The sequence below is a fragment of the Salvelinus fontinalis genome, chromosome 17 (genome assembly GCF_029448725.1).
Source record: "Salvelinus fontinalis isolate EN_2023a chromosome 17, ASM2944872v1, whole genome shotgun sequence".
NCBI classification, from domain to species: Eukaryota; Metazoa; Chordata; class Actinopteri; order Salmoniformes; family Salmonidae; genus Salvelinus; species Salvelinus fontinalis.
In genome coordinates, this window is record NC_074681.1 from 17,300,775 (window position 1) to 17,326,794 (window position 26,020).

The following is a 26,020-nucleotide window of genomic DNA, read 5'->3' on the forward strand; positions in this document are numbered from 1 at the left end:
CAGGCCCACAGAACATCTACAAACCCCACACACTCCATACTGTAGACCAGGGTTCCCCAACTGGCAGCCCACGGGCCAAAACCGTGGTTTTATTTGGCCCCCCAAGTTTTCTAAGCAAAAAAAACCACATGTTTATTGTTGGACATAATATACTAAAAACACTAGATCAGCTCCGAGTGATATTAATTTCAGAAATCTGTTCCCAAGTATTCCCACACATAATAGAGAGAAACGTGATCATATACAAATGTACGCAAGGTTTGAAATGATGTTTTAGTCAAACATATGTTTGGGCTTCTTGCGGTCAATTTGCCGCTTACAAATTATTTGTAATTATTTTCTGGAGCCCTGACCATCTGCTCGCGGCTGAATCTAGGTGATGATCCCTGCCGTACAGCCACCCACAGTGTCAACACTTAGCTCTACCTTTAACCTCAAACCTTTCTCTATTGTTACTCCCAAACACACATAATAATTGTAGGAACAGGCTCTCATCTCATCCTTCGGTCTTCACTCAGCCTGACACAAATGCGCACACATGGCTGTTAATCGAGTAAAACACTATCCTGCTAGATAAGCACTTAACTGAAAGATATGTGTCAAACACAATTGTCTCATTTCTAAAGTGGGTTTTTCCATGGAGTGAGCTGCTCACAGGCTGGCAGGAGTGTGCCGGCTGGGCCGGGGTTGACGGAGCCCGGAGGGTCGACCCAGTTCAGTTGAGCCATCCTGCACACAGAGTTGCATCAGGGCACAAAAATGTTCAGCTCAGCAACCAGAGAGCTGTAATTACACAGGAGCTCTACTGAGCACGGCAGGAAGAACGTCAAGGCCTGAGAGAAGTAGTAAGGATGCCAGAGGAAGAGGGCACTTCATGATGCACAAAATACTAATGAGAGGAAGGGTGGGAAAGACAAACGTGAGATAAAGGGAATTGTGTGTAAGGGATGAGGTTATGTTAAAAATTGTAAGTTTCCATTGTAGTCTCTCAATGAACTTAAAACTGTATTTTGTGGTAGATACACAAACTAATTAGGTGGTTTGGCAGGTCATGTTTCGGAGGACACGTGACTCGACCTTCACCTCTCCCGAGCCCATTGGGGAGTTGCAGCGTTGAGACAAGATCATAATCGGACTATCATAAAATTCAGGGTGAAATAAAAATGGACAGCAGTGCAGAGTAAAATGCATGTATTTTATTGGCTTGATAAAGCCATATGGGGAAAAGCTATTCTAACCATCACAATTTCCTCATCTGACAGTCTTTTTAGAGCCATTTGCTTTCAGTAATAAATAAAAATGCACTCTCCCCCAAAGCATGTGCCAGAAAACCTTCCCGTTCATCTTCCTATTAATTACTCATTTTCATCTACTTCATGGCCCTAAGCCCTTCCTACAAATGCCTGTTGTCCATCACTGACACCTTGTGGATCTCCAATATTACGGCAACTTTTTTGTTGTTGACCGGCATTGGTTTTAAGGTATATGCCATTTTCAGCTTCATAGTTATAGAGGATTAAGAAATGAAGAAGTTACCTGGAACATGAAAAGTGTGAAACAGGTAAAAAAATTATCCATTTAGTTACATTTACATTTTAGTCATTTAGCAGACGCTCTTATCCAGAGCGACTTACAGTAGAGTGCATACATTTTATTACATTTTTACATACTGAGACAAGGATATCCCTACCGGCCAAACCCTCCCTAACCCGGACGACGCTATGCCAATTGTGCGTCGCCCCACGGACCTCCCGGTTGCGACAGAGCCTGGGCGCGCCAGCAGCTAGCACTGCGATGCAGTGCCCTAGACCACTGCGCCACCCGGGAGGCCTCACCCGGGAGGCCTAGTTCTTTGTTTTGCTACAATGATCTGAATAAGTAAGGGCATCTCCAACTGACAGAAGTTCACTCTTGCAGAAAACAAGCGCAAAAGCTTTGTCAAACTTATTTTATTTGTACATTCACAGGAGTAAACAAAAAAGAAAAGCTTTAATAATGATTAAAAAAAACTATTAAAACCATTTGTGTGGAGTTTTAATATGCACCCCTTCTCCAGCTTGCGTTGACCGTATAGGGAGAACTATTGGATGAGCAGAAAGAAGCGTTTAGAAGATGAAAACACAAATCAGAGGAGCGTGTCATTTCTAATATCTTGCAGATAATATAGTCTCATCCCTCAAACCAAAGACAGAGGGGACAGAACACTGCACAACCATCTCAGTCCTCCCTAGGACACAAGGCTGAGGACAGTGGACTGGGACAACATGCAGCAATGATGAAGCACATCACAGAAACCAGTCGTGGAACACACACACAACTGGTGAAGGCCAAAAACCAGTGTGTGTATGCATAGAACTCTACGATTGCCTTACTGTCAATCTCACAAGAATATAATAAAAATTAAAAAAATTATGAAAACAGTCAGGCAAAATGAAATAAAATCTAAACTTTCAGAATGGAGCAAGACAGATAGCAGCCTGGGCAAAACACCGCTAAACCATAAACCCTATCTGTATGTGTGTCGGTGTGTGTTTAAAAAAGTGACAGATAGTGACTACATCTGTTGGTCTACTGTAGGGTCTTATATTGTAACAAAGTAAATGTAGTGATGGGGAATGGAGGGGTTATTTTAGGACAGTTCCAGCCACCGATTCCCTCTAGCGTCGTCTGTCACGAGGTGGGGGGTCACTGCGGCTGCGTGAGCGTCTGGCCCCCCCTGCACTGCTGCCCCCAGGTCTGCGGTAGCAGTCTTCTCTGTGTTTGCCACTCTCTCCATCTCTGCCCCAGTCTCCCTCTCGCTCTCTGTACCGCTCCCCCTCGCCTCTTTCTCCAGATGCGACACTCGCGGCTTTCATCCTTTCTTTGCGCTCTTCCTCCCTTTTCTTCTCCACCTCCTCTTGCTGCTCCTTCCTCCTCTTCATCCGCTCTTGTCGAGCTGTCTCCTTCTGTGCAAACTGGCCACAAAGAAACAGAACATGGGAAAACGTCAGAGATATGGACTGTGAACAATTGAAATCAATACTTTCAACAAATGTAAGGAAGGACATGTGGACCCCATATCAATAATGAATGTATTATCTTGTTCAGATAGTTCAGTTGTGTGTGTATAACTGACCTGCTCTTCTGTGAGGGGGAGCCAGTATATACAAGGGGCTGCTTTGGTTTTATTGAACAGTTCATCCAGCAGTTTGACAGGAAGTTCGTCTGCAGCTTTCTCTGAAGAAACACAAAGAGTAAACATAAAGTTGACAACAGGGCACAGATCGAAACACCCATTTTTCCATCACCAACTCATCACCTTTCTTGTCCATCTTCCTCTCCTTGCGTTTCCTCTCTCTGGAGCGGGATCGTCTGGGGACAGCTTCCTCTCCAGGTTTTCCTGGACCTAAGTCCCGGACCTTGTCCCTGTCCCACTCCCTCTCAGCCCGGGTCCTCTCCCTGTGCTCCATCTCACGTTCTCGCTCCGCCCACTGTTCCCGTTCGGGCAGGAGAGGGGGCAGGGCCGCACCCCGACCAGGCACCGCTGCAGCCCCCCGCTCAGCCTCCCCAGCCCTCTCAGGGGGAGGCAGGCCTCTCTGGAAATCCAGCTACAGACAGAAGGGGAGAGTTACCATAACGATATCCATCATCAGGTAGGGCAAAACCACAAGAATACAGATAGTCTTACCTCCTCCTGCTGAATGAAGTCCAAACTGAGGAACTTGGGGTTGCTCTGAGGCCATTTCACCCCATGCAGGGCTGCACGAGTGGCAATTGACTCCTCTGCACTGGAGTACTGGAAGAAAAAGGAGAGCAAGACAGGACATCCATGAGGAACAGTGAGGCTTGCCTTAGATAAGACAGAATATGGAGATGTAGGTGTTGTTCTGGGCTGCACCTCAAATAACACCCTCGTCCCCCATATTGTCAAATACACTAGCTTTGACCACAGCCTCCGACGGATGATAACAAGTTTTAACGGAGAATAGGATGTCGGTTGAGACACAGCCCTGGATTCAGGATGACGGCCAACAGACAGAGACTTACTGTGACGTAGCAGTGAGATTTGATCTTGTCGATCCAGAAACCGTCCTCGAGCACAGTGCCGGTCCTACCGAGCAGCTCCTTCAGCTGGCCCAGGGTGAACGGACGAACCAGGTTGGACACGTGGACGATGTTGGACAATTTGCCTCGTGGAGGAGAGGGCTGCTTGGCCGTGCGGACAGGGTCATCTATGGTGATGGACACGCCAGACTTCTGCTGGCTGATGGAGCGACGGATCAATGTGTCACTGGGGGTCACTGAGGAAAGGAAAAGATAGAGATACATCAACCTGACCTCACTCAACATATCAAAGGGTAGAATCTAGCCCAGGGTTAGAGGTTTTGATCTGACAAGAAAATTAAGTTTATCTTCAATTTTGGATCAATCCATCACCTGTTTTCATCTCCATGTCATGGCTGGTGGGAGAGGGGCATTGTGTCTCCAATGAGTCTCTCTGGAATGAGCCATCCATCTTCTCCTCTCTGTCTCCTTTAACCTCCCCTCCATCCTCTCGGTCTTCCTCCTCATGTTGACTCCTCTTGGACTCCTTCTGTCCATTCTCCTGGGTCACTGACGGGACCACCTACATTACAGGTGGGTGGGGAAGAGGCGCACACGTTTTAATATGACATTCACAAATGCTAATACCTTTGGGTCATTTAAGGATGTTAGCCGTTATAGTAAATCCTACTGAATGCACCTTTATTAATGAGTGCAGCAAAACCAATTTACAGTAATACATTCCTACTACTTGAAACTAGATAAATGTACAGTCCACAGACCAGGTGAAGTTAAAGTTTAACTCTGACCTGTGTGACTGTGCGTCTGATCTTGAGGTCCTGCTCACCCCGCTCCCTGCCCTCCTCCTCCACCCCAGAGAGGTGATCCTCCTCTGGGTGCAAATCCACCACCATCTCCTGGCCTGGACACAGTCTGATGTCTGGGATCAGAGACTGGGGAGAAACAGAATCAACAGATTAGGGGTGGGAGAAAGGGGGGAAAGAAGCATCAAGACTCAGATAGTAAAAAGTTTGTTAGTATTCATTCTAGGTGTTTTAGATAAGTAATATGTACAAGAGTATTTTTTGCAGTGTACTGATGCTATACCTTCAGAGAGTCTGTGGTAATGCTCATGGATGATTTCTTGGCTGTGACTGCAGTGCTGGATCCCCATCGCCTCTTCCTCCCGGCCCCAGACTCTGTTTCGCCCTCTGCACTGACAGCACCTGGAGAGGCCTTGCTGCCTGGAAGACATAGGAGAATTGAACCATGGCCAAACGCACACACATCACCGCATCTATAACTGGCGCTCACTCACACATATGCAAACTAAACAAAAAACCAAGACTACCTACTGGGCTGAAAAAACAAAACAGGCGTGAGCGTTTAGAGGGAGGTATACTCACTGCTAAGGGAGATCCTACGGGCTGTGAATGTCTTTGGGGTCTCACACTGAAACAAAAATAAATAAACACACCCCAAAGTAGAGGGGAAAAGGTGAGAGGTAAAGATGAAGAGGTGCATGGACAGATTGAAGGGAAGACAGGACAAGAGAAAGTGGGTGGGTGAACAAGGGAAGAGAAACTAGATGAGACTGCAGGTTACTTTCCACCTCAACATAGCCAGACTATGAATGAATAGCACCAGAGTCATATAGTATCGCTATATAGGTCTCTCAATGGCACACTGTAGTGAGCATACTGTGGATTATATATATGCTTGGTCTCAAAACAGTGCGTATGACTTTAAGATAATGACTGAAGCCCCAAATGTGTTTATGATTGGTGTAGAATGGTGTTAGGGGAGCCGAATTCTCACACACACAGAAAGACATCGTAGCCTGATGACAATAGTGCAGTTTAAATTCATTTCACTTTCATAGAACATCTGAATGGTGTAGCTGGTAAACCAAGAGGCTGCCAGGATTACTAAGTCATAAAACAAGACTATGAAATATTGGGTGGTTTATAACCATTTTTCATTCCAAACTGCAGTATCCATAAATATGTAAATTAATCCATTTGGATTTGACAATTATGTCAGAATCAATTCCCCCATTTTAGGGTAAGAGGTGGGTGTCAACAAACTATGCATTTTTCTAAATATAGTAAATAATAACATTGAGAAAATGACTACTTATTCCCTGGTACCACTGACACCTGATCCTTACTGGGATGGATATGGCCCAATCTTGACTGCATGTACTGTATCTAGGCAACAAGGGTCCAATCAAAAGGAGGTTGTCAAGTTTGGGTGGAAATCTGACAGCTGGTTGGCAGGCAGGATGGGCTCTGTAGTTCAGTGGTGGCGGGGCTTAAGTGGCTTTTAAAAAGGTTTTGGAGTCAAGTCCTTAAGAGGTCAGATATCAGTCCTTTCAGATCTTTGTCATGCCTTTGTTGTGACTGTCCAACTGAGGTTCAATGGAGATGGGATAAGGATAATCAATAATTAACAAGAGTCACTCCAAAAACTAGAAGGGGCATAAGCAGACACCCTCTTCCTCAGGGGCATCAGGAGACAGTGTTGAGTGACAGGTAGCAGCAGAAAAAGGGATCAAATTGGCAAGTCCCTTTTTCAGCCAACAAATAGACATTTGGTTGAGTCCAAAGAAATGCTGAAGACCATTGAGAAAGTTAGCAAAATGTCCGAGATCATGTCTTTGAAAAACAGCCATGAAGAGAGGCCCCAAGTTGTCCTCATGATATTAATTTGGATCCCATTCTGAACAGTTGGAGAACAAAATCCCAAAATGTCCTTTCTCAGAGAAACCGCTTAGTCCAGAACAAATATCGACCAGTTAAACTGTCCATTAAGCAGCACATTCGTGTGTAGATGGTGAGAAGACAAATGTACTGAAGTGACCCCATGGGAAGACATCTACAGGCCTGTCATTGAAGGGTTTGAAACAGTCTATTGAGTGTCTGCCTATTCATCTCCACTCTGTCCCATCTGTGTGGTGAGATTGTATGTGGCCATACAGGTGTGTATGAACCAGTTAAGCCAGGTGTTGGTGACAGACGAGATCAGTCATCCCAAACCCTCAGCCCATTAGTCCATTAATTTGCCTTTGTGCAAGGAGGAGCACTGCCAGAGCCCTGCAAAAATGACCTCCAGCAGGCCACAAATGTGCATGTGTCAGCATATAGTCTCACAAGGGGTCTGAGGATCTCATCTCGGTACCTAATGGCAGTCAGGCTACCTCTGGCGAGCACATGGAGGGCTGTGCGGCCCCACAAAGAAATGCCACCCCACACCATGACTGACCCACCGCCAAACCGGTCATGCTGGAGGATGTTGCAGGCAGCAGAACGTTCTCCACGGCGTCTCCAGACTCTGTCACGTCTGTCACATGTGCTCAGTGTGAACCTGCTTTCATCTGTGAAGAGCACAGGGCGCCAGTGGCGAATATGCCAATCTTGGTGTTCTCTGGCAAATGCCAAACGTCCTGCACGGTGTTGGGCTGTAAGCACAACCCCCACCTGTGGACGTCGGGCCCTCATACCACCCTCATGGAGTCTGTTTATGACCGTTTGAGCAGACACATGCACATTTGTGGCCTGCTGGAGGTCATTTTGCAGGGCTCTGGCAGTGCACCTCCTTGCACAAAGGCGGAGGTAGCGGTCCTGCTGCTGGGTTGTTGCCCTCCTACGGCCTCCTCCACGTCTCCTGATGTACTGGCCTGTCTCCTGGTAGCGCCTCTATGCTCTGGACACTACGCTGACAGACACAGCAAACCTTCTTGCCACAGCTCGCATTGATGTGCCATCCTGGATGAGCTGCACTACCTGAGCCACTTGTGTGGGTTGTAGACTCCGTCTCATGCTACCACTAGAGTGAAAGCACCGCCAGCATTCAAAAGTGACCAAAACATCAGCCAGGAAGCATAGGAACTGAGAAGTGGTCTGTGGTCTCCACCTGCAGTACCACTCCTTTATTGGGGGTGTCTTGCTAATTGCCTATAATTTTCACCTTTTGCCTATTCCATTTGCACAACAGCATGTGAAATTTATTGTCAATCAGTGTTGCTTCCTAAGTGGACAGTTTGATTTCACAGAAGTGTGATTGACTTGGAGTTACATTGTGTTGTTTAAGTGTTCCCTTTATTTTTTTGAGCAGTGTATATATATATACACACCTCATCACTTAGCATTTTTCATGACCTAAAAGCACTTAATTGCCTACAATGGGACAGGGGGATTTAAGCAAAAAGAAAATGAGACATTGTTAACTGGAGAAGATGGAGCACTGGTACGCTCAATAGTACCACCTAAAACTATGACCAAAAACAAACACCTCATCTCTAATTCCTCACTGATATGGTTCATTTTGATGGCTGACAACTGGAGTGATGCCTCCTCACTGGTTGGCCAGCAACAGTCCAAGCCCTCTCTACAGAGTCATGAAGTCCCAGTGTTCCTCAGTGGCCTTACCTCCTCACTGCTCTCAGGAGCCTTCTTAGGCTCAGCCATGGCAGCCTCATTCACCTCCCTATGGAGAGAATGAAAGAAATGAAAATGAGTGATGACAAGATGAAAGGTTAATGAGACAGGAGGATGTGGGGGTTTTGGTTCATGGCAAAAAGGTATTCAGAAGAGGGTAAAAAAATATGCAATATGGGGATAGGATGTACAAGCAATATGGTAGCGTCCTGTCCAAAAAAGAATGGCCTGCCTAACAGGGTGCTCCATGCAGATTGCTGTAGCAGAGACAAGAGCTTCAATATCTGGTGCAACTACTACATATGACCAAATAAGGTGGGAATCCCTCATCTGCACATTTGCTTTTTAAGCATTTACTTCCATAAGAGAACAAGCCTCATTGATAAAATATTAGGCGTTTGTTTTGCGCTAAATCAAAACCTAGAACTTGCTTTATTAGAATGTAATCATGCTTCTGTAAAAAATGAACTTGATGTATGAAATGAGGACTGCTAACAAAATAAATAATAGATAAAAATGTGTATGCTTATGATTGCCATTCGCGCATTCTCTTTCCAATTCATGCAGATTCTGCAGTCACTCTGAAAAGCAAGACACTTTGGAATATCCTATTCAAACGCAATCCTTTTTCACCTGGTTCATTCATTCATTCCGCCAAGGAGCGGCACAGTACAATGAGAGCGGTGACTGAACGCCCCCCATACACCTCCCGTACACCCACCCTCACACCATCATTCAACAGGAGGACTCTTGTGCTTCGCATTAAGAATCTGACAGCGCAACATTTATTGCTACAAAATTGCAATGGGTTCTAAAAGAGCTGGACGAGAAACAATGTCGCTACAATGCAACACTGCAAACTGGGTGTTGCTATAGAATCCAAGCACCACGACAAACAAATCTCTTCTATTCCTACCTTATGCTTAACGGCTTTTAATCTCTCCGGACAGCATTTTTACCAAGCCTGGTAGAGAGACAAATATCTCAGCCCGATTAAACCATACAAGGAGACACGCTTTGCAATGAATTAGGCTGCTGGCCGATGCAATGCGTTGTCATCGGTTACAACCAAACCATACACACAGCACAGCTATATTGAATTGAATGAAAAATGAGACAGGAAAAAGGACCCTCATTTTCTCAGTCACACCGGTTTCTAGGCAGTCGCATTAAACGCCTGACAGGAATTGTATTAACCTGTGATTCTTCCGTTGACAACACATTTAATAGTAGGGGGTCAAGCACCGCATGTTTTAATGGTATTGTTATTTTCCTGCCGTTTTGTCTACAAATAGAGATGGTAGATCTTGTGAGGTTGGAATAGCAAACTTAATAAGCAGTATTCTGAATAGACTGCACACAAAAGTTAGCTATATTTTTTTAAGATAATAATTTTGTGGCGCATTGGTGGCCTGGAAATTAATTTGAATAAACTGGGTCAAATTGGAAACCTGTAGCTACTCGACAGTTATCACCCTATTTCAAATAATTTTACTTGGCTTGCTTGAATGATGAGCCAAGCAGACAATAACCAACATGACCTTGAGTTGATGGCAATGTTCCTTCTAAACTGCGGGTGGGCTCGCAGTGGCTCCGAGATTGCTGTGAGCAGAGTGCAGAAGAAATAACAGTCCATGGAGAGAAGTTCAAGATACAATTGAATTCAACTTTCTAGTTTCCCCAGTTAGTTAACACTATCAACTTTTTCCCCTTTTCTGTGGCAATTGTGATCGAATCAATGCAATATTAGCCACTTTCAGTGCAACATAGCAAAACAAAACTATGCAAAAGATTTTGTTGTAGCGAGAACGCATCAGAGTAGGATTGTATTGCCCAGGACTCAGCCCGTACTCTACACAGACCGGTGCAGCATAACCAATCAGAGCTGCAGTAGGCCTATATGCAAATAGACCTGTGCAATTTATTTTGAAATACTGTTTACAGCTGTGGTCATGAGTAGATGCGCTTGTTTTGAGAACAAAGCAAGAGCTGCATGTAGCCACGTGTGCACATTTTGTTCATTACCTTTGCTATTTAGTGAGTTATTAGCCCGGTTATAGATCATTTGTAGTCAGCAATAGGGGAGTGATTGAAAAGCAAGTTGAGCAAAGAGCTTTTTTTGTCAAAAGGGGCAGTGTTGCATTAGCCAATAGCCAGAGGGTAGCATAATTTGTCTGATTGTTTAACAATAGTATGGAAATAATAATGCATTTTATTTGTAGAGTGGTTTCTTGCATCAACCACATCATTTTCAGTCAACTCCTTGTCTGAAGGACAAGTGGATAAACAGGTTGATGTCAAGCCCTGCGTGTTTTTCCCCCCAAAGTCTCATGGAATGTAGGCCTACAATGAACACCACACATTGGCTGCTACTGTAGGCTGAAAGATAGAACAGCTATTTCCATGTTCAAAGGTGATGGGATGCACCATATATAGGTATAGGCCGACATTATCTAAAAATGCCAGTATCAGCCAATGTTTAGTTTAACGCCGATGTGCAAAACCTATTTATATAACGTAGGTACATGACGTAATGTCGCCAGGTAAAATTATGCTGTACACGTGCAACACAGCATTCCTACCCTAGCCCACAATGTCTGCTGTGTGGAACGAGCAGTCAATTGAAAGAGTAAGAACATTTCAGCGAGACAACTCAAAGGCGAATCCATTGAAGCCAAGACAATGGAATTTATTACCCTTTACATTCAACCGTTCTCTGTCGTGGGTGATGCTAGTTTTCGCCGACTGGTCGAGCACCGTTACACACAAAAAAGTGTATTATTTTTCAGAGGTTTTCCTACCGGAGTTGCACAGTAATAGCATCACTGCTATTAGCTTCACGACATACATACTATGGAACTCCGTTTGGGTCTTTGCGTGTCAAAAAAAAAAAAGTTTACAATACCGCGTTGGTAATAAAGCATAATTTGTTTGACTGCAACTTCTGGGGTAGCTAGCTTTAGCTTGGTACCTAGCTAGCACCAATAGAACTAGCCTGAAAACAATGACCAGTAGAAACTGCAGTCATTTTCATTATTCTTAGCAATGATTTAGGAATCCTTGTGAGTAAGTATTAGCTAGGTTGCCACTTGTTGTTCGCCTATTGAAATTGAACTTCAGTTCATGCAAATAAATAGCTAGCCTGCAACTTAACCCTGTTGCCCAAAGCTAACATTATAAGCAGCCAGCTAGCTTCATCTGGCTAGTGAGGCTCGACCAGAACGGGTTATGTGTTGTAAAGCTAGCCACAATAAGGATTAGGCACAATAGTGAAATTTGCGGTTTGCCTTCAAAAGAAATACATGACATTGCCAGTGACGCAAATAGAATTATGCTATACTTTTATTTTGAAGGCTAACTGCAAAGTCCACTATTGTGGCTATTCCTTATTGTGGCAAGCTTCACAGACGGGTTCGACCACCATTAATCAAATAATAACTGCCTTCTAAATTAGGGTTATTTTAGACGATGACACCTAGCTATATAGTTAGCTAGCTATAGCCACAAACAGATATTGTTTTGCTATGTTTTTGGGGTTAGAACATTGTTTGCATCCATGAGCTAGCTAGCTTTTTTTATGACCAGCACTGTAGGTGCACGAGACAACTTTACCAGCATCATAGCATAAGTATCGATGAATCGTTGTGACGTATGAAATGTATGAAACTATGTAAAAAATGTATGAACGCGCTAAATAATTATGTGAAGTGCTGTCGTATTCAGTTCCTGATTGGTCAAATAGTGTTATTTGATGTGTGTCTTTTTTGACATGCAAAGGCCCAAACGGCGTTCCATACAAATCCTGTTTGAGAATGAAACAACTGAACAAATGAACAACGAAACAGCATAGGTAAGTAAGTGAAAGAAATTAGTTTTGATTATGTTTTACTGATAAATGGGGACATATGTAAATGGAAACAAAATAACTTTTTGGTCAGTGTGGTGTGTGTAACCTTTATTTAACTAGGCAAGTCAGTTAAAACCTGTTAGGCTGGCTGTCCCGACATCGGTACACTTATGACAACATCCAGCTCAATTGCAGGGCGCGAAATTCAAAATCTATTTTTTTTTTTTTTAATATTTAACTTTCACACATTAACAAGTCCAATACAGCATTTGAAAGATAAACATCTTGTTAATCCAGCCAACGTGTCCGATTTTTAAAATGTTTTACAGCAAAAACACCACGTATATTTATGTTAGTTCACCACCAAATACAAAAGAGGACAGACATTTTTCACAGCACAGGTAGCATGCACAAAGCCAACCTAACTAACCAAGATCCAACCAAACAAACCTAGAAACAACTTCCTCAGATGACAGCCCTATAACAGGTTACACAATAAATCTATATTTTGTTCGAAAAATGTGCATATTTGAGCTATAAATCAGTTTTACATTGATGCTACCATCATAGCTACAGTCAGAAATAGCACGGGCGTAGCCAGAGTAACTACAGACACCAACGTCAACTACCTAATTACTCATCATTAAACATTTCAGAAAAATATATGGTGTATAGCAAAATGAAAGACAAAGATCTTGTGAATACAGACAATATTATCAATTTTAAGTGTTTTACAGCGAAAACACAATATATCGTTATATTAGCTTACTGCAATGGCTAACACACAACAACATTGATTCCAAGTAATCGGTAGCGATAGCACAGCTCGACAGATATATGAAATAGCATCCCAAATTGGGTCCTTATCTTTGTTGATCTTCCATCAGAATGTTGTAAAGGGGTCCATTGTCCAGAGCCGTCTTTGTTTGGATCCAGAACAAACTATTTCCCTCTTGAATTAGCAAGCACACTGGCCGTGCGGCGCTAACCTCTCCTTCTTGAAAAAATTCGCATCACGTATAACGCATCACGTATAAAGTCCCGAATAAATTTCAATAATATAATTAAACTATATTGAAAAAACATACTTTAGGATGATATTGTGACATGTATCAAGTAAAATCGAAGCCGGAGATCATATTCACCTATAACGACGGTTTTCCAGGAGGCAATTCCAGGTCCAACTTCGCGCCTTCAAAAAAAATAATAATGGCGGACCTCTCACTCCAAGAGGCTGTATTCAATCCCAGAACGAGATAATTAAGTCATTTCTGCTCTCACTTCCGCATGACACCCAAGGGAAGGTGTATGACGTGTTTCTATAGTCCCAAGTGACATACCCTTTTATAGACAAGCTCTTGAAAAAAGACCTCGCTTTTGGAAATCTCACTTCCGGATAGGAAATGGGCTGCAGAAAGAGTTCTGGTTCACTCAGAGAAATAATTCAAACGGTTTAAGAAACTAGAGAGTGTTTTCTATCCAATAGTAATGATAATATGCATATTGTACGAGCAAGAATTGAGTAGGAGGCCGTTTGAAATGGCTACCTCTTTCCAGGTTACTCAGTGCTGCCCCTTGCAGCCATAAGAAGTTAACTTCTTGCCACTAGGGGGGTGCCATTTCGACATAGTACAAATTTGTTTCCAAATTAAACTGCCTCGTACTCAATTCTTGCTCGTACAATATGCATATTATTATTACTATTGGATAGAAAACACTCTCTAGTTTCTAAAACAGTTTGAATTATGTCTGTAAGTGAAACAGAACTAGACTTAGAGCAATTCTCCGATGAGGATTTGAAAATGCTGAAATCTGCTTGCTGTTCCCAGACCTGTGGATAACTGACTGTCTTCTATTGGTTGAGATGCACTGCATACGCCTTCCCCTGGTTGTTAGCGAATAGGGAGTCTTGAAATGGTGTCTCTACGTAGTTCCCAAAGTTTATAAATTTATTGGGAACGAGGTGGCTCATTCTTTTCACCTTCGCTCGGGCGCATTGAGGACCTGGGGACGTTCTTTTGGAACCATCGGTTATAGATCTCAGACATTTCCGGCTGTGTTTTTATTCGATATAGGTGTTGAAGACATCGTAATGTTGTTATTTTGAACCGAATTATATCAGTTTATGTCAGTATATTGCGATTTTCGGGTATTTATTTCCTTGGCGCTGTAGGAATGTGGGTATCTCTCTCTTTCGTGCTAATGTTTACTGCTAATTGCAACTCTGAAGAGGACGTTCTCCAACCTATCAACGATTCTTTTTGACAAAGGACACCTTTCCCAAGATTCTGATGAGAGTTCATCGAAAAGTAAGAACTATTTATGCTGATAATTCATTGTTCTGTTGAAAAATGTCAAATGCATGAAACGCCTTGCAGTGTAGCATTGTGTTATCGCAGCCTGTATTGCGCAGTAAGGTTAATTTTAAAAATGTAACTCAGCGATTGCATTAAGAACTAATTTGTCTTTCAATTGCTGTCCAACCTGTATTTTTTTTGTCAAGTTTATGAATAGTTTTCGATAAGAGTAGGTGGCTTTCCAAGATGGCGCCGGACAGATTGCTTGAGCTCTTGGCTACTTTTCTCATTGTATAAGGACAATTTGTGCCGCTAAATATGCACATATTCGAACAAACTCTATATGCATTGTGTAATATGATGTTACAGGACTGTCATCTGAAGAATTCTGAGAAGGTTAGTGAAAAAAATTAATATATATTGGTGGTTTATACGTTACGTTTTGCCTTAACCTGTTGAGGCTAAGGGGTGCTGTTGTCACTATTTATGGAAATCGTATAATTTTTAAACGGCTTCCTACTAAATTCTTGATCGTACAATATGCATATTATTATTATTATTGGATAGAAAACAGTCTCTAGTTTCTATAGCCGTTGAAATTTTGTCTCTGAGTGGAACAGGACTCTAAAGCAATTTCCCTGACATGGAGTCAGATTTCACACATTTTGGCCCCTGATCTGGAGTCAGTTTAAAGGCCACTGTGAACGCTATGAGCATACAGACACTGCTTACGTCTTCCCCTGGATGCCTTTACGTGATGACGCTTTGAATGGTGTCGATTGCGCAATCACAGCCCCTATAAAACAAAAACACGTGTAGGTAGGAACTCTTTTCCAGATGCGTCGGGCGCGCGGTGGACACCGACCTGCTCTTTTTCCAAGCATTAGTGTAGCCAGTTATATTTCTCCGGTCATGTTTCTACTCATTATAGGAGTTAAAAACATCATAAGGTAGTTAATTTAAACCGTTTTATAGCAATTTATATCCGTTTAGTGCGATTTTGGGACATTTATTTCTGAGACACTGTGAATCTCTGGGCACGGTTCCAGTTCATGCCGAACGCAATGGGCATTTCTACATGGCAAGAGGACAGCTTTCAACCAAAAGACGATTAGACCCAAGAAAGGATTCTTTGCCCAAGATTCTGATGGAAGAACAGCTCAAAGTAGGAACAATTTATTATGATAAATCGTGTTTCTGTCGAAAAATGTTAATCGCTTATGACGCCATTTTGTTTGACGTAGCTTCGCTTGGCGCAAACTGTATTGAAAAGTAAGGATAATTTAAAAAATGTAAATCAGCGATTGTATTAAGAATTAAATTGTCTATCAATCGCTGTCCACCCTATATTTTTTAGTCACGTTTATGAGTATTTATGTATACGACTAGATCACTGTCTAATATGGCGCACAACATTGTCTGACCAGCTGGGCTACTTTTGTCATTGTCTAACCATGATTTTGGTGGCTAAATATGCACATTTTCGAACAAACTGTATATGGATTGTGTAATATGATGTTACAGGAGTGTCATCGGAAGAATTCTGAGAAGGTTAGTGAAAAAATTAATATATTTTGGCGATGTTTACGTTATCGCTCTCTTTGGCTAGAATCAATGCTGGGGTAATGTTTGCACATGTGCTATGCTAATATAAGACACTTAGAAAATCTGAAATATTGTCTGTATTCACAGGATCTGTGTCTTTCGATTAGTGTATGCTGTGTATTTTTACGAAATGTTTGATGATTAGTAATTAGGTAAACACGTTGCTCTATGTATTTATTCTAGTCCATTTGTGACGGTGGGTGCAATTGTAAACTATGACATCTACCTGAAATATGCACATTTTTCTAACAAAACCTATCCTATACCATAAATATATTATCAGACTGTCATCTGATGAGGTTTTTTCTTGGTTAGTGGCTATCAATATCTTAGTTTAGCCGAATTGGTGATAGCTACTGGTGTTGGTGGACAAATAAAAGATGGTGTCTTATGCTAATGTGTTTAGCTAATAGATTTACATCTTTACATATTGTGTCTTCCCTGTAAAACATTTTAAAAATCGGACATGTTGGCTGGATTCACACGATCTGTGTCTTTCATTAGCTGTATTGGACTTTAATGTGTGAAAGTAAAATATTTAAAAAATATTTTTTTTTTTGAATTTCGCGGCTCTGCCTTTTCAGTGGAATGTGGGGGGGTGTGCCGCTAGCGGCACCCCAGTCCTAGACAGGTTAATCAATGCTGTTGTAATGTTCGCTATTGTGCTAAGCTAATATAACGCTATATTGTGTTTTCACTGTAAAACACTTAAGAAAATCTGAAATATTGTCTTGATTCACAAGATCTGTGTCTTTCATCTGCTGCACGCTGTGTATTTTAAGAAATGTTTTATGATGAGTAATTAGCTAATACACGATGGTCTCTGTAGTTATCTAGTGGCTTTGGTGAGAGTTGTAATGGTGGCCGCAATGGTAAACTCTGATTTATACCTGAAATATGCACATTTTTCTAACAAAACCTATGCTATACAATAAATATGTTATCAGACTGTCATCTGATGAGGTTGTTTCTTGGTTAGTGGCTATTTATATCTTTATTCGGTCGAATTTGTGATAGCTACTGATGCAGTAAAAAAATGGTGGAGTATGGAAGTGGTGTCTTTTGCTAACGTGGTTAGCTAATAGATTTACATATTTTGTCTTCCCTGTAAAACATTTTAAAAATCAGAAATGATGGCTTTATTCACAAGATGTGTATCTTTCATTTGGTGTCTTGGACTTGTGATTTCATGAACATTTTATTATATGATATCCCTGTGGCTTTAGGCTAGGCTATGCTAGTCAGCTTTTGTGATGGGGGGGCTCCCAGATCCGGGTTTGGTAGGCGTTAGAGGTTAAAAGGCCGCAAAACTTTTAAATATCGGTATCAGCTTTTTTTGGCAAGGAAAATATCACGTCGGTATTGGCCAAAAATATCATATTGGTGCATCACTCAAGGCAAGGGGTGGATACTTTGAAGAATCTCAAATCTAAAATACATTTGTTTATCACTTTTTTGGTTACTACATGATTCCATGTGTTATTTCATAGTTTTGATGTCTTCACTATTATTCTACAATGTAGAAAATAGTCACAAAATATTTTTGGGGGGAATGAGTAGGTCTGTCCAAACTTTTGACTGCTACTGTGTCTGTCTTTTGCACCAATTCTATAAACTCACCTTGTAGTGTCTGTCTTTACCTCCTCTCCCTCGCTGTCCTTCTGCCCATTGTCTTCTCCAGCATGTATTCCAAGGAATGGTTTCTGATGGTCATAAAGAGGGTGGTGTCAGAGGGGAAGAACCATAACATAAAATAAGATATTTAGGAGATCTGTAGAGAATAAAGAGACTACAGTTTGAATCTCTGCTGACCTTCCAGTGTCTGGCTCCAACAATGTTTATGTCCTCTTTCTCCTCCCCAGATACTCTCTTTTTGTGCTGTGGGGCTTTTGGTGCCTCAGTTGGATCCTCAGGTTGACTAACCGTTTCCGTATCCTGGGATATGGTGTTTGTCTGAGGTTTCTCAGGCTAAGGGAGAGCGAGAACAAGTAAATGAATTGTATATTGTGCAAAATATCAAGACATGAGCAGCTGAGTCACAGTTGTAAGTATACATCTGTCATTTAGCCAACTTAAGGTTAAATTAAGAATGATGGGTGTTTGTGTTATGCCATCATTACGTCTCGGCGTGCCTTCCCCCCCCCCCCCTTTCTCCCCAATTTTGTGCTATTAAGTAAGCAATGCAAAGACAAAAAACAGTACATGACAATGGACTTGATCATCTTTTAATATTTCACCATTGTTTTGCTGCAAGTTGTTTCATGTTTGTGTGATTTACAAGTACATCATGTAGGCTTAAAGAGTCCAGCAAGAGCACACCTACCACGTACTTGCATACACACGCACACAGAAAACCCCTTTGCCTCCATCTGTTACTACTAGAGCAAAACATGTTATTCATAAATCAGAAGCCTTCCTGAAACATTGAACATCTGGATTTGATCACTTCGACAAGGTTACTTTGAACATGAATGAAAAAACAGCTTCTGATCTCCAATGACCATTGATTGTCACTGCTTGGGTGGTTTTGTAAAACCTAGGCCCTGACAAAATGAAAAACAAAAACAACCTAAAGAAAATCCAAGTACTAGGCTACATGGTTAATGAACATTAATATTCTCATATTGCTGCTGGATCATCATTTCATTGATTGAGAGAGAAAAAACACCTATAGACCACTCACCCTTCTACCACTGGGAGTGGTGTGCGTTTTGCCCTGGGATGACGATGAACCAGACGAACCTGAGGACGACGACCCAGAATCTGAGGAGTCATTCGACGAGGAAGACCGTCTTCCCAGCTTTTCTTCTTTCTTTTGACTCCTCTCCCTTCCTTTTTCTACCTTGCCTTCCACTGGTTGGGGTGAGGGAGGTAGCACAGCTCCCGCTGGACCTGAGGGGGCTTTTGCTTCTCTGGCCGTCTCTCCCACCACCTGTTTGTCTGTCTCCTCTCTATGTGCTTGGACATGCTCCTCTGACACCAGGCTCTGACCCTTTTCTTCTTCAGGACTCTTGCCCAGTGTGGAAATCACTCGGGTCTCCCTCTCTGGCCCTGTCGTCCCCGACGTGTCTGCTCCAGAAACAAGGACCCCCTGTCTTGCAGGCTTCTTTGGTGCTGCTTGTCCAGCAGAAGGCTGGGACCCCTGCTGAGTACCTTCCTGCTCTGGTTCCCCAAATTTGCTGGGGGACTGGAGAGCTAAGGACTGAGGATGGTGGCGTTCAGAGAATGTACGGGGCCTCTTGATGATCCCGGATGCAGAAGATTGGGATAGAACTATGGGGTCTCTCAAGAAACGGAACTTCTTGAAGGAGGACTGGGGTGACAGAGACATTGCTAGAGATTGTGACAGGGGCGTACCAGATTCAGCTGGCTGGTTGTCTCTTAATGCTTTTTGGGGTAGGGATGGCACTTTGGGCTCCCCACCCTCCTCTGTTGCCGCCATCTTACCTGCGCCTGTGGAGAGGGGAGGAGTAGGCAGGGGGGTAAGACCAAACTCACGACTACGCTTCCATGGAGGAAGATGACTCTCCCTCTTCTCTTTCTCTCTCTGCGAGGCCTTCTCCTGTTCCAAAGCTCTCTCCCTCTCTCTCTGCGAGGCCTTCTCCTGTTCCAAAGCTCTCTCCCTCTCTCTCTGCGAGGCCTTCTCCTGTTCCAAAGCTCTCTCCCTCTCTCTCTGCGAGGCCTTCTCCTGTTCCAAAGCTCTCTCCCTCTCCCTGTGCAAGGCCTTCTCCTGTTCCAAAGCTCTCTCCCTCTCCTCTTTCTCTCTCTGCAAGACCTTCTCCTTTTCCAAAGCTCTCTCCTTCTCTCTCTGCAAGGCCTTCTCCTGTTCCAAAGCTCTCTCCCTCTCCTCTTTCTCTCTCTGCAAGGCCTTCTCCTGTTCCAAAGCTCTCTCCCTCTCCTCTTTCTCTCTCTGCAAGGCCTTCTCCTGTTCCAAAGCTCTCTCCTTCTCCTCTTTCTCTCTCTGCAAGGCCTTCTCCTGTTCCAAAGCTTTCTCCCTCTCCTCTTTCTCTCTCTGCAAGGCCTTCTCCTGTTCCAACGCTCTCTCCCTCTCCTCTTTCTCTCTCTGCAAGGCCTTCTCCTGTTCCAAAGCTCTCTCCTTCTCTCTCTGCAAGGCCTTCTCCTGTTCCAAAGCTCTCTCCCTCTCCTCTTTCTCTCTCTGCAAGGCCTTCTCCTGTTCCAAAGCTCTCTCCTTCTCCTCTTTCTCTCTCTGCAAGGCCTTCTCCTGTTCCAAAGCTCTCTCCTTCTCCTCTTTCTCTCTCTGCAAGGCCTTCTCCTGTTCCAAAGCTCTCTCCCTCTCCTCTTTCTCTCTCTGCAAGGCCTTCTCCTGTTCAAAAGCTCTCTCCCTCTCCTCTTTCTCTATCTGCAAGGCCTTCTCCTGTTCCAAAGCTCTCTCCTTCTCCTCTTTCTCTCTCTGCAAGGCCTTCTCCTGTTCCAAAGCTCTCTCCTTCTCCTCTTTCTCTCTCTGCAAGGCCTTCTCCTGTTCCAAAGCTCTCTCCCTCTCCTCTTTCTCTCTCTGCAAGACATTCTCCTGTTCCAAAGCTCTCTCCTTCTCCTCTTTCTCTCTCTGCAAGGCCTTCTCTTTTTCTCTCTGTAGGACCTTCTCCTGTTCTAAGGCTCTCTCCCTCTCCTCTCTCTCTTTCTCCATGGTTCTTTCTTTCTCAAGGGCTTTCTCCCTTTCGATTCTTTCTTGCTCCAAAGCCCTCACCTTCTCCTCCCTCTCTTTCTCCCTCATCTCCTGTTCCAAAGCCTTCTCTTTTTCTCTCTGTAGGACCTTCTCCTGTTCTAAGGCTCTCTCCCTCTCCTCTCTCTCTTTCTCCATGGTTCTTTCTTTCTCAAGGGCTTTCTCCCTTTCGATTCTTTCTTGCTCCAAAGCCCTCACCTTCTCCTCCCTCTCTTTCTCCCTCATCTCCCGTTCCAAAGCTTTCTGCCGCTCTAACTCCAAAACCTTCACCATACGCTCCCTCTCCAAAGCCGCCTTCTCCTCCCTCTCCAAAGCCGCCTTCTCCTCCCTCTCCAAAGCCGCCTTCTCCTCCCTCTCCAAAGCCGCCTTCTCCTCCCTCTCCAAAGCCGCCTTCTCCTCCCTCTCCAAAGCCGCCTTCTCCTCCCTCTCCAAAGCCGCCTTCTCCTCCCTCTCCAAAGCCGCCTTCTCCTCCCTCTCCAAAGCCGCCTTCTCCTCCCTCTCCAAAGCCGCCTTCTCCTCCCTCTCCAAAGCCGCCTTCTCCTCCCTCTCCAAAGCCGCCTTCTCCTCCCTCTCGCGCTCCAAAGCCGCCTTCTCCTCCCTCTCGCGCTCCAAAGCCGCCTTCTCCTCCCTCTCGCGCTCCAAAGCTGCCTTCTCCTCCCTCTCGCGCTCCTGCTCCAAAGCTCGCTCTCGTTCCATGGCTCTCTGCTTTTCTAATTGCATAGCTTTCTCTCGCTCTTCCCTCTCTTTTGCCAAAGCTTTCTCTCTTTCCTCCTCTTCTCGTTCAAGAGCTTGTGCTCTCTCTCGCGCCAAAGCCCGCTCCTTCCTTTCTTGCTCCAAAGCTTTTTCTCGCTCCAAAGCCATCTCCCTCTCCTTCCTCTCTCGCGCCAAAGCTTTCTCTCTCTCCTTCCTCTCTCGCTCCAAAGCTCTTTCCCTCTCTTGCTCCACAGCACGTTGTTGCTCAAATATTCTCTGCCTCTCCAGTCTTTCCTGCTCCATGGCACCAAGTCGCTCTTGCTCAGGGGATTTTTCTCTTTCCCTCTCTGCCTGCAGCTCCTTTTCCTTGTTTTCTTGCTGCCATGCAGCATCTCTCTCTTCCATAATAGTGGGCCTAAGCACACTCACAGGAACTTCACTGTGGGGGAGATGGCCTCCAAGAACTCCCTGGTTTGTTACTGGAACCAGTCTGGGGAAGGGCAAACTGGCTGCAGCATTGGTTGTGTGGGTGATGGCAGACACTGTGCCATCTTGAGGACCTCTACCAGAAGACATTGTTGCAGTTGCAGCATTGTTGTCCTGCCTCTCTGCATCCCCACGTCCATGCCACCCAACTCCAGAGAAAGCCCCCTCTGATGCCATCTTGCGTGCCAGCAGGGTCAGTGGGCCAGGCTTGCGCTCTGTGTTGCTTTGTGGATCTGGGCTGCTACTACAACTGCCACTGCTAGAGGAGCCAGAGCTGGAGGTACTGGAAGTACGCTGTCTAGCTGGGGGCTCACCTGGACTAGGGGGGCTTTGTTTAGGGGTATCAGGCAGTGGGAATGATAACTCTGGGGGAGGGGAGGGAGGAGGGGTAGGCTGTCGAAGCTGCGGAGACAATAGGGGGGGAATGTGCTGTGGGTGTTGGCGGGATCCTCCAGACCTCACTCTTGCTAGTTGGCCTCTTGGTGGCTCTCCTAGATTCCTCCTCCTGGCACCGCTATCCCAGTCCTCATCAGCGCCGTCATCATCACTATCTGCTGGGACTTGACTAGAGGTTGGGACTCTCTCCGGTCTCTGCTCACCAACACGCACAGCCAGAGAGGCAACGGCAGCAGAGGTAGGGGCAGGTGGAGCAGACACATGGCCGTCTCTGGACATGTGCCCCTCTCCCTCGCTTGCTGGGCCTGCTAGTCCCTTTCCCTCAGAGAGGCCAAAAAGCTTGTGCTGGTCAACCAACACATCCTAATGAGGTCAGAAAGAGAGTTGAGATTGAGTATGTTGCAGGACTATGCCAGAGTTTCTCCCATGCAAGCAATTATTCAAGCCTTGATTAAACTGAATGTAAGATCAGGTCAATCATGCACGATTCTCATACATGCAAGTTGTACAACAAGAGACTTAAAAACCCGAAAGAATACAGTGATTTGTCTGCAAAAAACCTGGTCTGGGGCAGCACAGGCAGAGCTGTTATTGTCCTTTGTGTGGTCCTCTTTGTCTGTATCTGGAAAAACATAGTAGTGATATGTAAGAAGGGAAAGTACCCTCAGCAAGAAATGAGTCAGCTGATCTGATTTGATACACAAACAAAGCTGTCTCAGTAAAGGCATGGAGCGGTCATGTAAACTACTCGAGCATAAACCCAAAGCCAATATGTACAGGTGAGGGTGTGGGGGGGGGCACTGCCAACTTACCATCATCTTCAACTGCTTCACGGGCTTCTCTCTCCAGACGCTGCCTCAAGAGCTCCTGCTGTTTCGCCAAATACTGCTTTATGAAGCTGTTCTGGCTCATCTCTTCACCAATCTGAAAAACACAAGACAAACAGAGGCTAATAAAATCCTTGCCGATAACCATCCTCTTGAAAAAGTAATCAGAGAAACAGCCAAATATCTACAAGGAGACGATTTAATTATATTATGGTTCAATCAAACAAAATAAGGAAGAAAGTCACAGTATACATACTCCCAACAATTTAATGGGTAAACCTAACCAATGTTAATCTTCATGGTGCTAAAACATGATCCTTGCTATGCAACATCTTGATAGGTCTCACCTGGGAGTTTGGCTGCAGTCCTATGTGATGGTGTGAGGTTCTCTGGAGGTTCTCCAGCATGAGAGCCTGTCACAAACATAAGAAAGGATTATGACAAACAGTAAACAACCTTTAACTCCCTAAATAATTAGTAGTTATTGTATTGCATCTGATAATCATGTTGTTGAGCTTGCTCCACGATGTGCTCAGAGGAAAGCACACACACGGCAGACACCGGCATGTGTGAACCAGTATCTGGGACGAGGAGGACACGAAGAATATCGTCCTTCTCTGCCCAGATACTGGTTCAACTGGCATGGAACACTTCAGCAAAACATCAAAGTCAAGATCAACGTCTCTGTCATAGAAGAAGCGTAGACTGGCCGATATAATACAACACTTAACTAGTTAGGACTTATAATATATTTTAAAACTACGTGTTTGTTAGATTCTCACGCTACTTGCAATCAACTTGGATGGCTAACATTACATCTTCTAATTATACAATCAAGGAAGAATTCCAAGATGATCCGAGGCCCAAAACCGAATAACATTTACTTATTATTATTCATTATTTTGTTTACTACGCTTCCCAAAAGCTTAAAGTACAGTAAATAGCATAATACTTTGCAGCCCCCCCCCAACTCGTGCACATCAACAAAGCGCAGACATTGCTGCGATCGATGAAAACTAGTTATCACCAGCAATAGTTAGCTATTAGACATGTCTCACATAAACAACACACGTCCATTTAAACTTCTGTTAACAAGTTATTCATCATAAGAGGCATAAAAGGTTTTACAACATAGCACAAAGCTTCCAACGACGACAAAACATCAGAACCACATAAAGTAAACAGCACACGCATTTTTATTCTCAAACTAGGCAAACACTCCGGCCTGCAAGACAAGCATCCGCCAGTCTACTAGCCAACACCGAGGGTTTAGCGACTGCAGGTTATAAATTGTCTCGGATCCTTAATGAAACGTACCCCTTTGAGTCTCTTAACGAGAGTATTTTTCTGTCCGCTTTTAGGAAGTCCGCGCTCCTCCAAAGCAGCTTTCAAATCCGCCACGCGGAGAGATTGTAGCGGCCTCCCGTCCAGTTTAACGTCTTCGATGTCCGCCATTTCCCTTTCCACTCGTTCGCGTCAGCAACGCCTTCCTTCAACCAACGTCAGAGTAGACAACTTCTGGTACAAGTGTAAACTGAATGACATTCTTAGATTTTATTAAAATAGAATACATACATTAGATTGTGGATTGTTATCCATACACGCTATTCACTGTGAATTTGCAGAAATAACATACCTAAACATTATTTTGAAATGGTCATTTCCTACATTATGTTATTTGTGCCGACAGGGGGTACTCTTTCACATGTCCAAATCATCTTTGGGTCATGTCAAATGAGAAGGGTCTGACCACAGACAGAAGGGGTAACCATAATTATCTTTGGTCTGACCGAAGCTGTGTCTAGAGAAACCAGAGAGAAAGAGGAAGAGAGAGGCCCAACTCTGCGGAAAATCTGTCTCCCTCCAGCAGGTGGCAATTTTTCATGGTTTCGCACACCAAGCAATCAATCAATCAAGTTTATTTTATATAGCCCTTCGTACATCAGCTAATATCTCGAAGTGCTGTACAGAGACCCAGCCTAAAACCCCAAACAGCTAGAATGCAGGTGTAGAAGCACGGTGGCTAGGAAAAACTCCCTAGAAAGGCCAAAACCTAGGAAGAAACCTAGAGAGGAACCAGGCTATGAGGGGTGGCCAGTCCTCTTCTGGCTGTGCCGGGTGGAGATTATAACAGAACTATGCCAAGATGTTCAAAAATGTTCATAAGTGACAAGCATGGAGAACGCCGCAGCCCGTCTGGTGTTCAACTTTCCCAAGTTCTCTCACGTCACCCCGCTCCTCCGCTCTCTCCACTGGCTTCCAGTTGAAGCTCGCATCCACTACAAGACCATGGTGCTTGCCTACGGATCTGTGAGGGGAACGGCACCTCCGTACCTTCAGGCTCTGATCAGGCCCTACACCCAAACAAGGGCACTGCGTTCATCCACCTCTGGCCTGCTCGCCTCCCTACCTCTGAGGAAGTACAGTTCCCGCTCAGCCCAGTCAAAACTGTTCGCTGCTCTGGCACCCCAATGGTGGAACAAACTCCCTCACGACGCCAGGTCAGCGGAGTCAATCACCACCTTCCGGAGACACCTGAAACCCCACCTCTTTAAGGAATACCTAGGATAGGATAAAGTAATCCTTCTAACCCCCCCCCCCCCCCCCCCCCCCCCTTAAAAGAGTTAGATGCACTATTGTAAAGTGGTTGTTCCACTGGATATCATAAGGTGAATGCACCAATTTGTAAGTCGCTCTGGATAAGAGCGTCTGCTAAATGACTTAAA

The 26,020-nt window shown here is 44.3% G+C and overlaps 1 protein-coding gene across 1 annotated transcript; it reads right to left on the reverse strand.

Annotated features, from left to right (window-relative positions):
• Positions 1-1,933: 1,933 nt before the first annotated feature.
• On the reverse strand, positions 1,934-24,782 carry LOC129813864 (apoptotic chromatin condensation inducer in the nucleus-like). The gene is made up of 17 exons (XM_055866444.1): positions 24,612-24,782; positions 23,642-23,707; positions 23,280-23,391; positions 23,028-23,089; positions 18,895-22,830; positions 18,024-18,179; positions 17,832-17,914; positions 8,454-8,511; positions 5,430-5,475; positions 5,131-5,267; positions 4,833-4,976; positions 4,417-4,606; positions 4,027-4,280; positions 3,668-3,775; positions 3,299-3,587; positions 3,116-3,216; positions 1,934-2,954 (listed from the first exon to the last, which is right to left on the reverse strand). Exons 1-17 carry the CDS (start codon positions 24,747-24,749, stop codon positions 2,658-2,660), a joined length of 6,177 nt encoding a protein of 2,058 aa, XP_055722419.1. The 5' UTR covers positions 24,750-24,782; the 3' UTR covers positions 1,934-2,657.
• Positions 24,783-26,020: the final 1,238 nt, after the last annotated feature.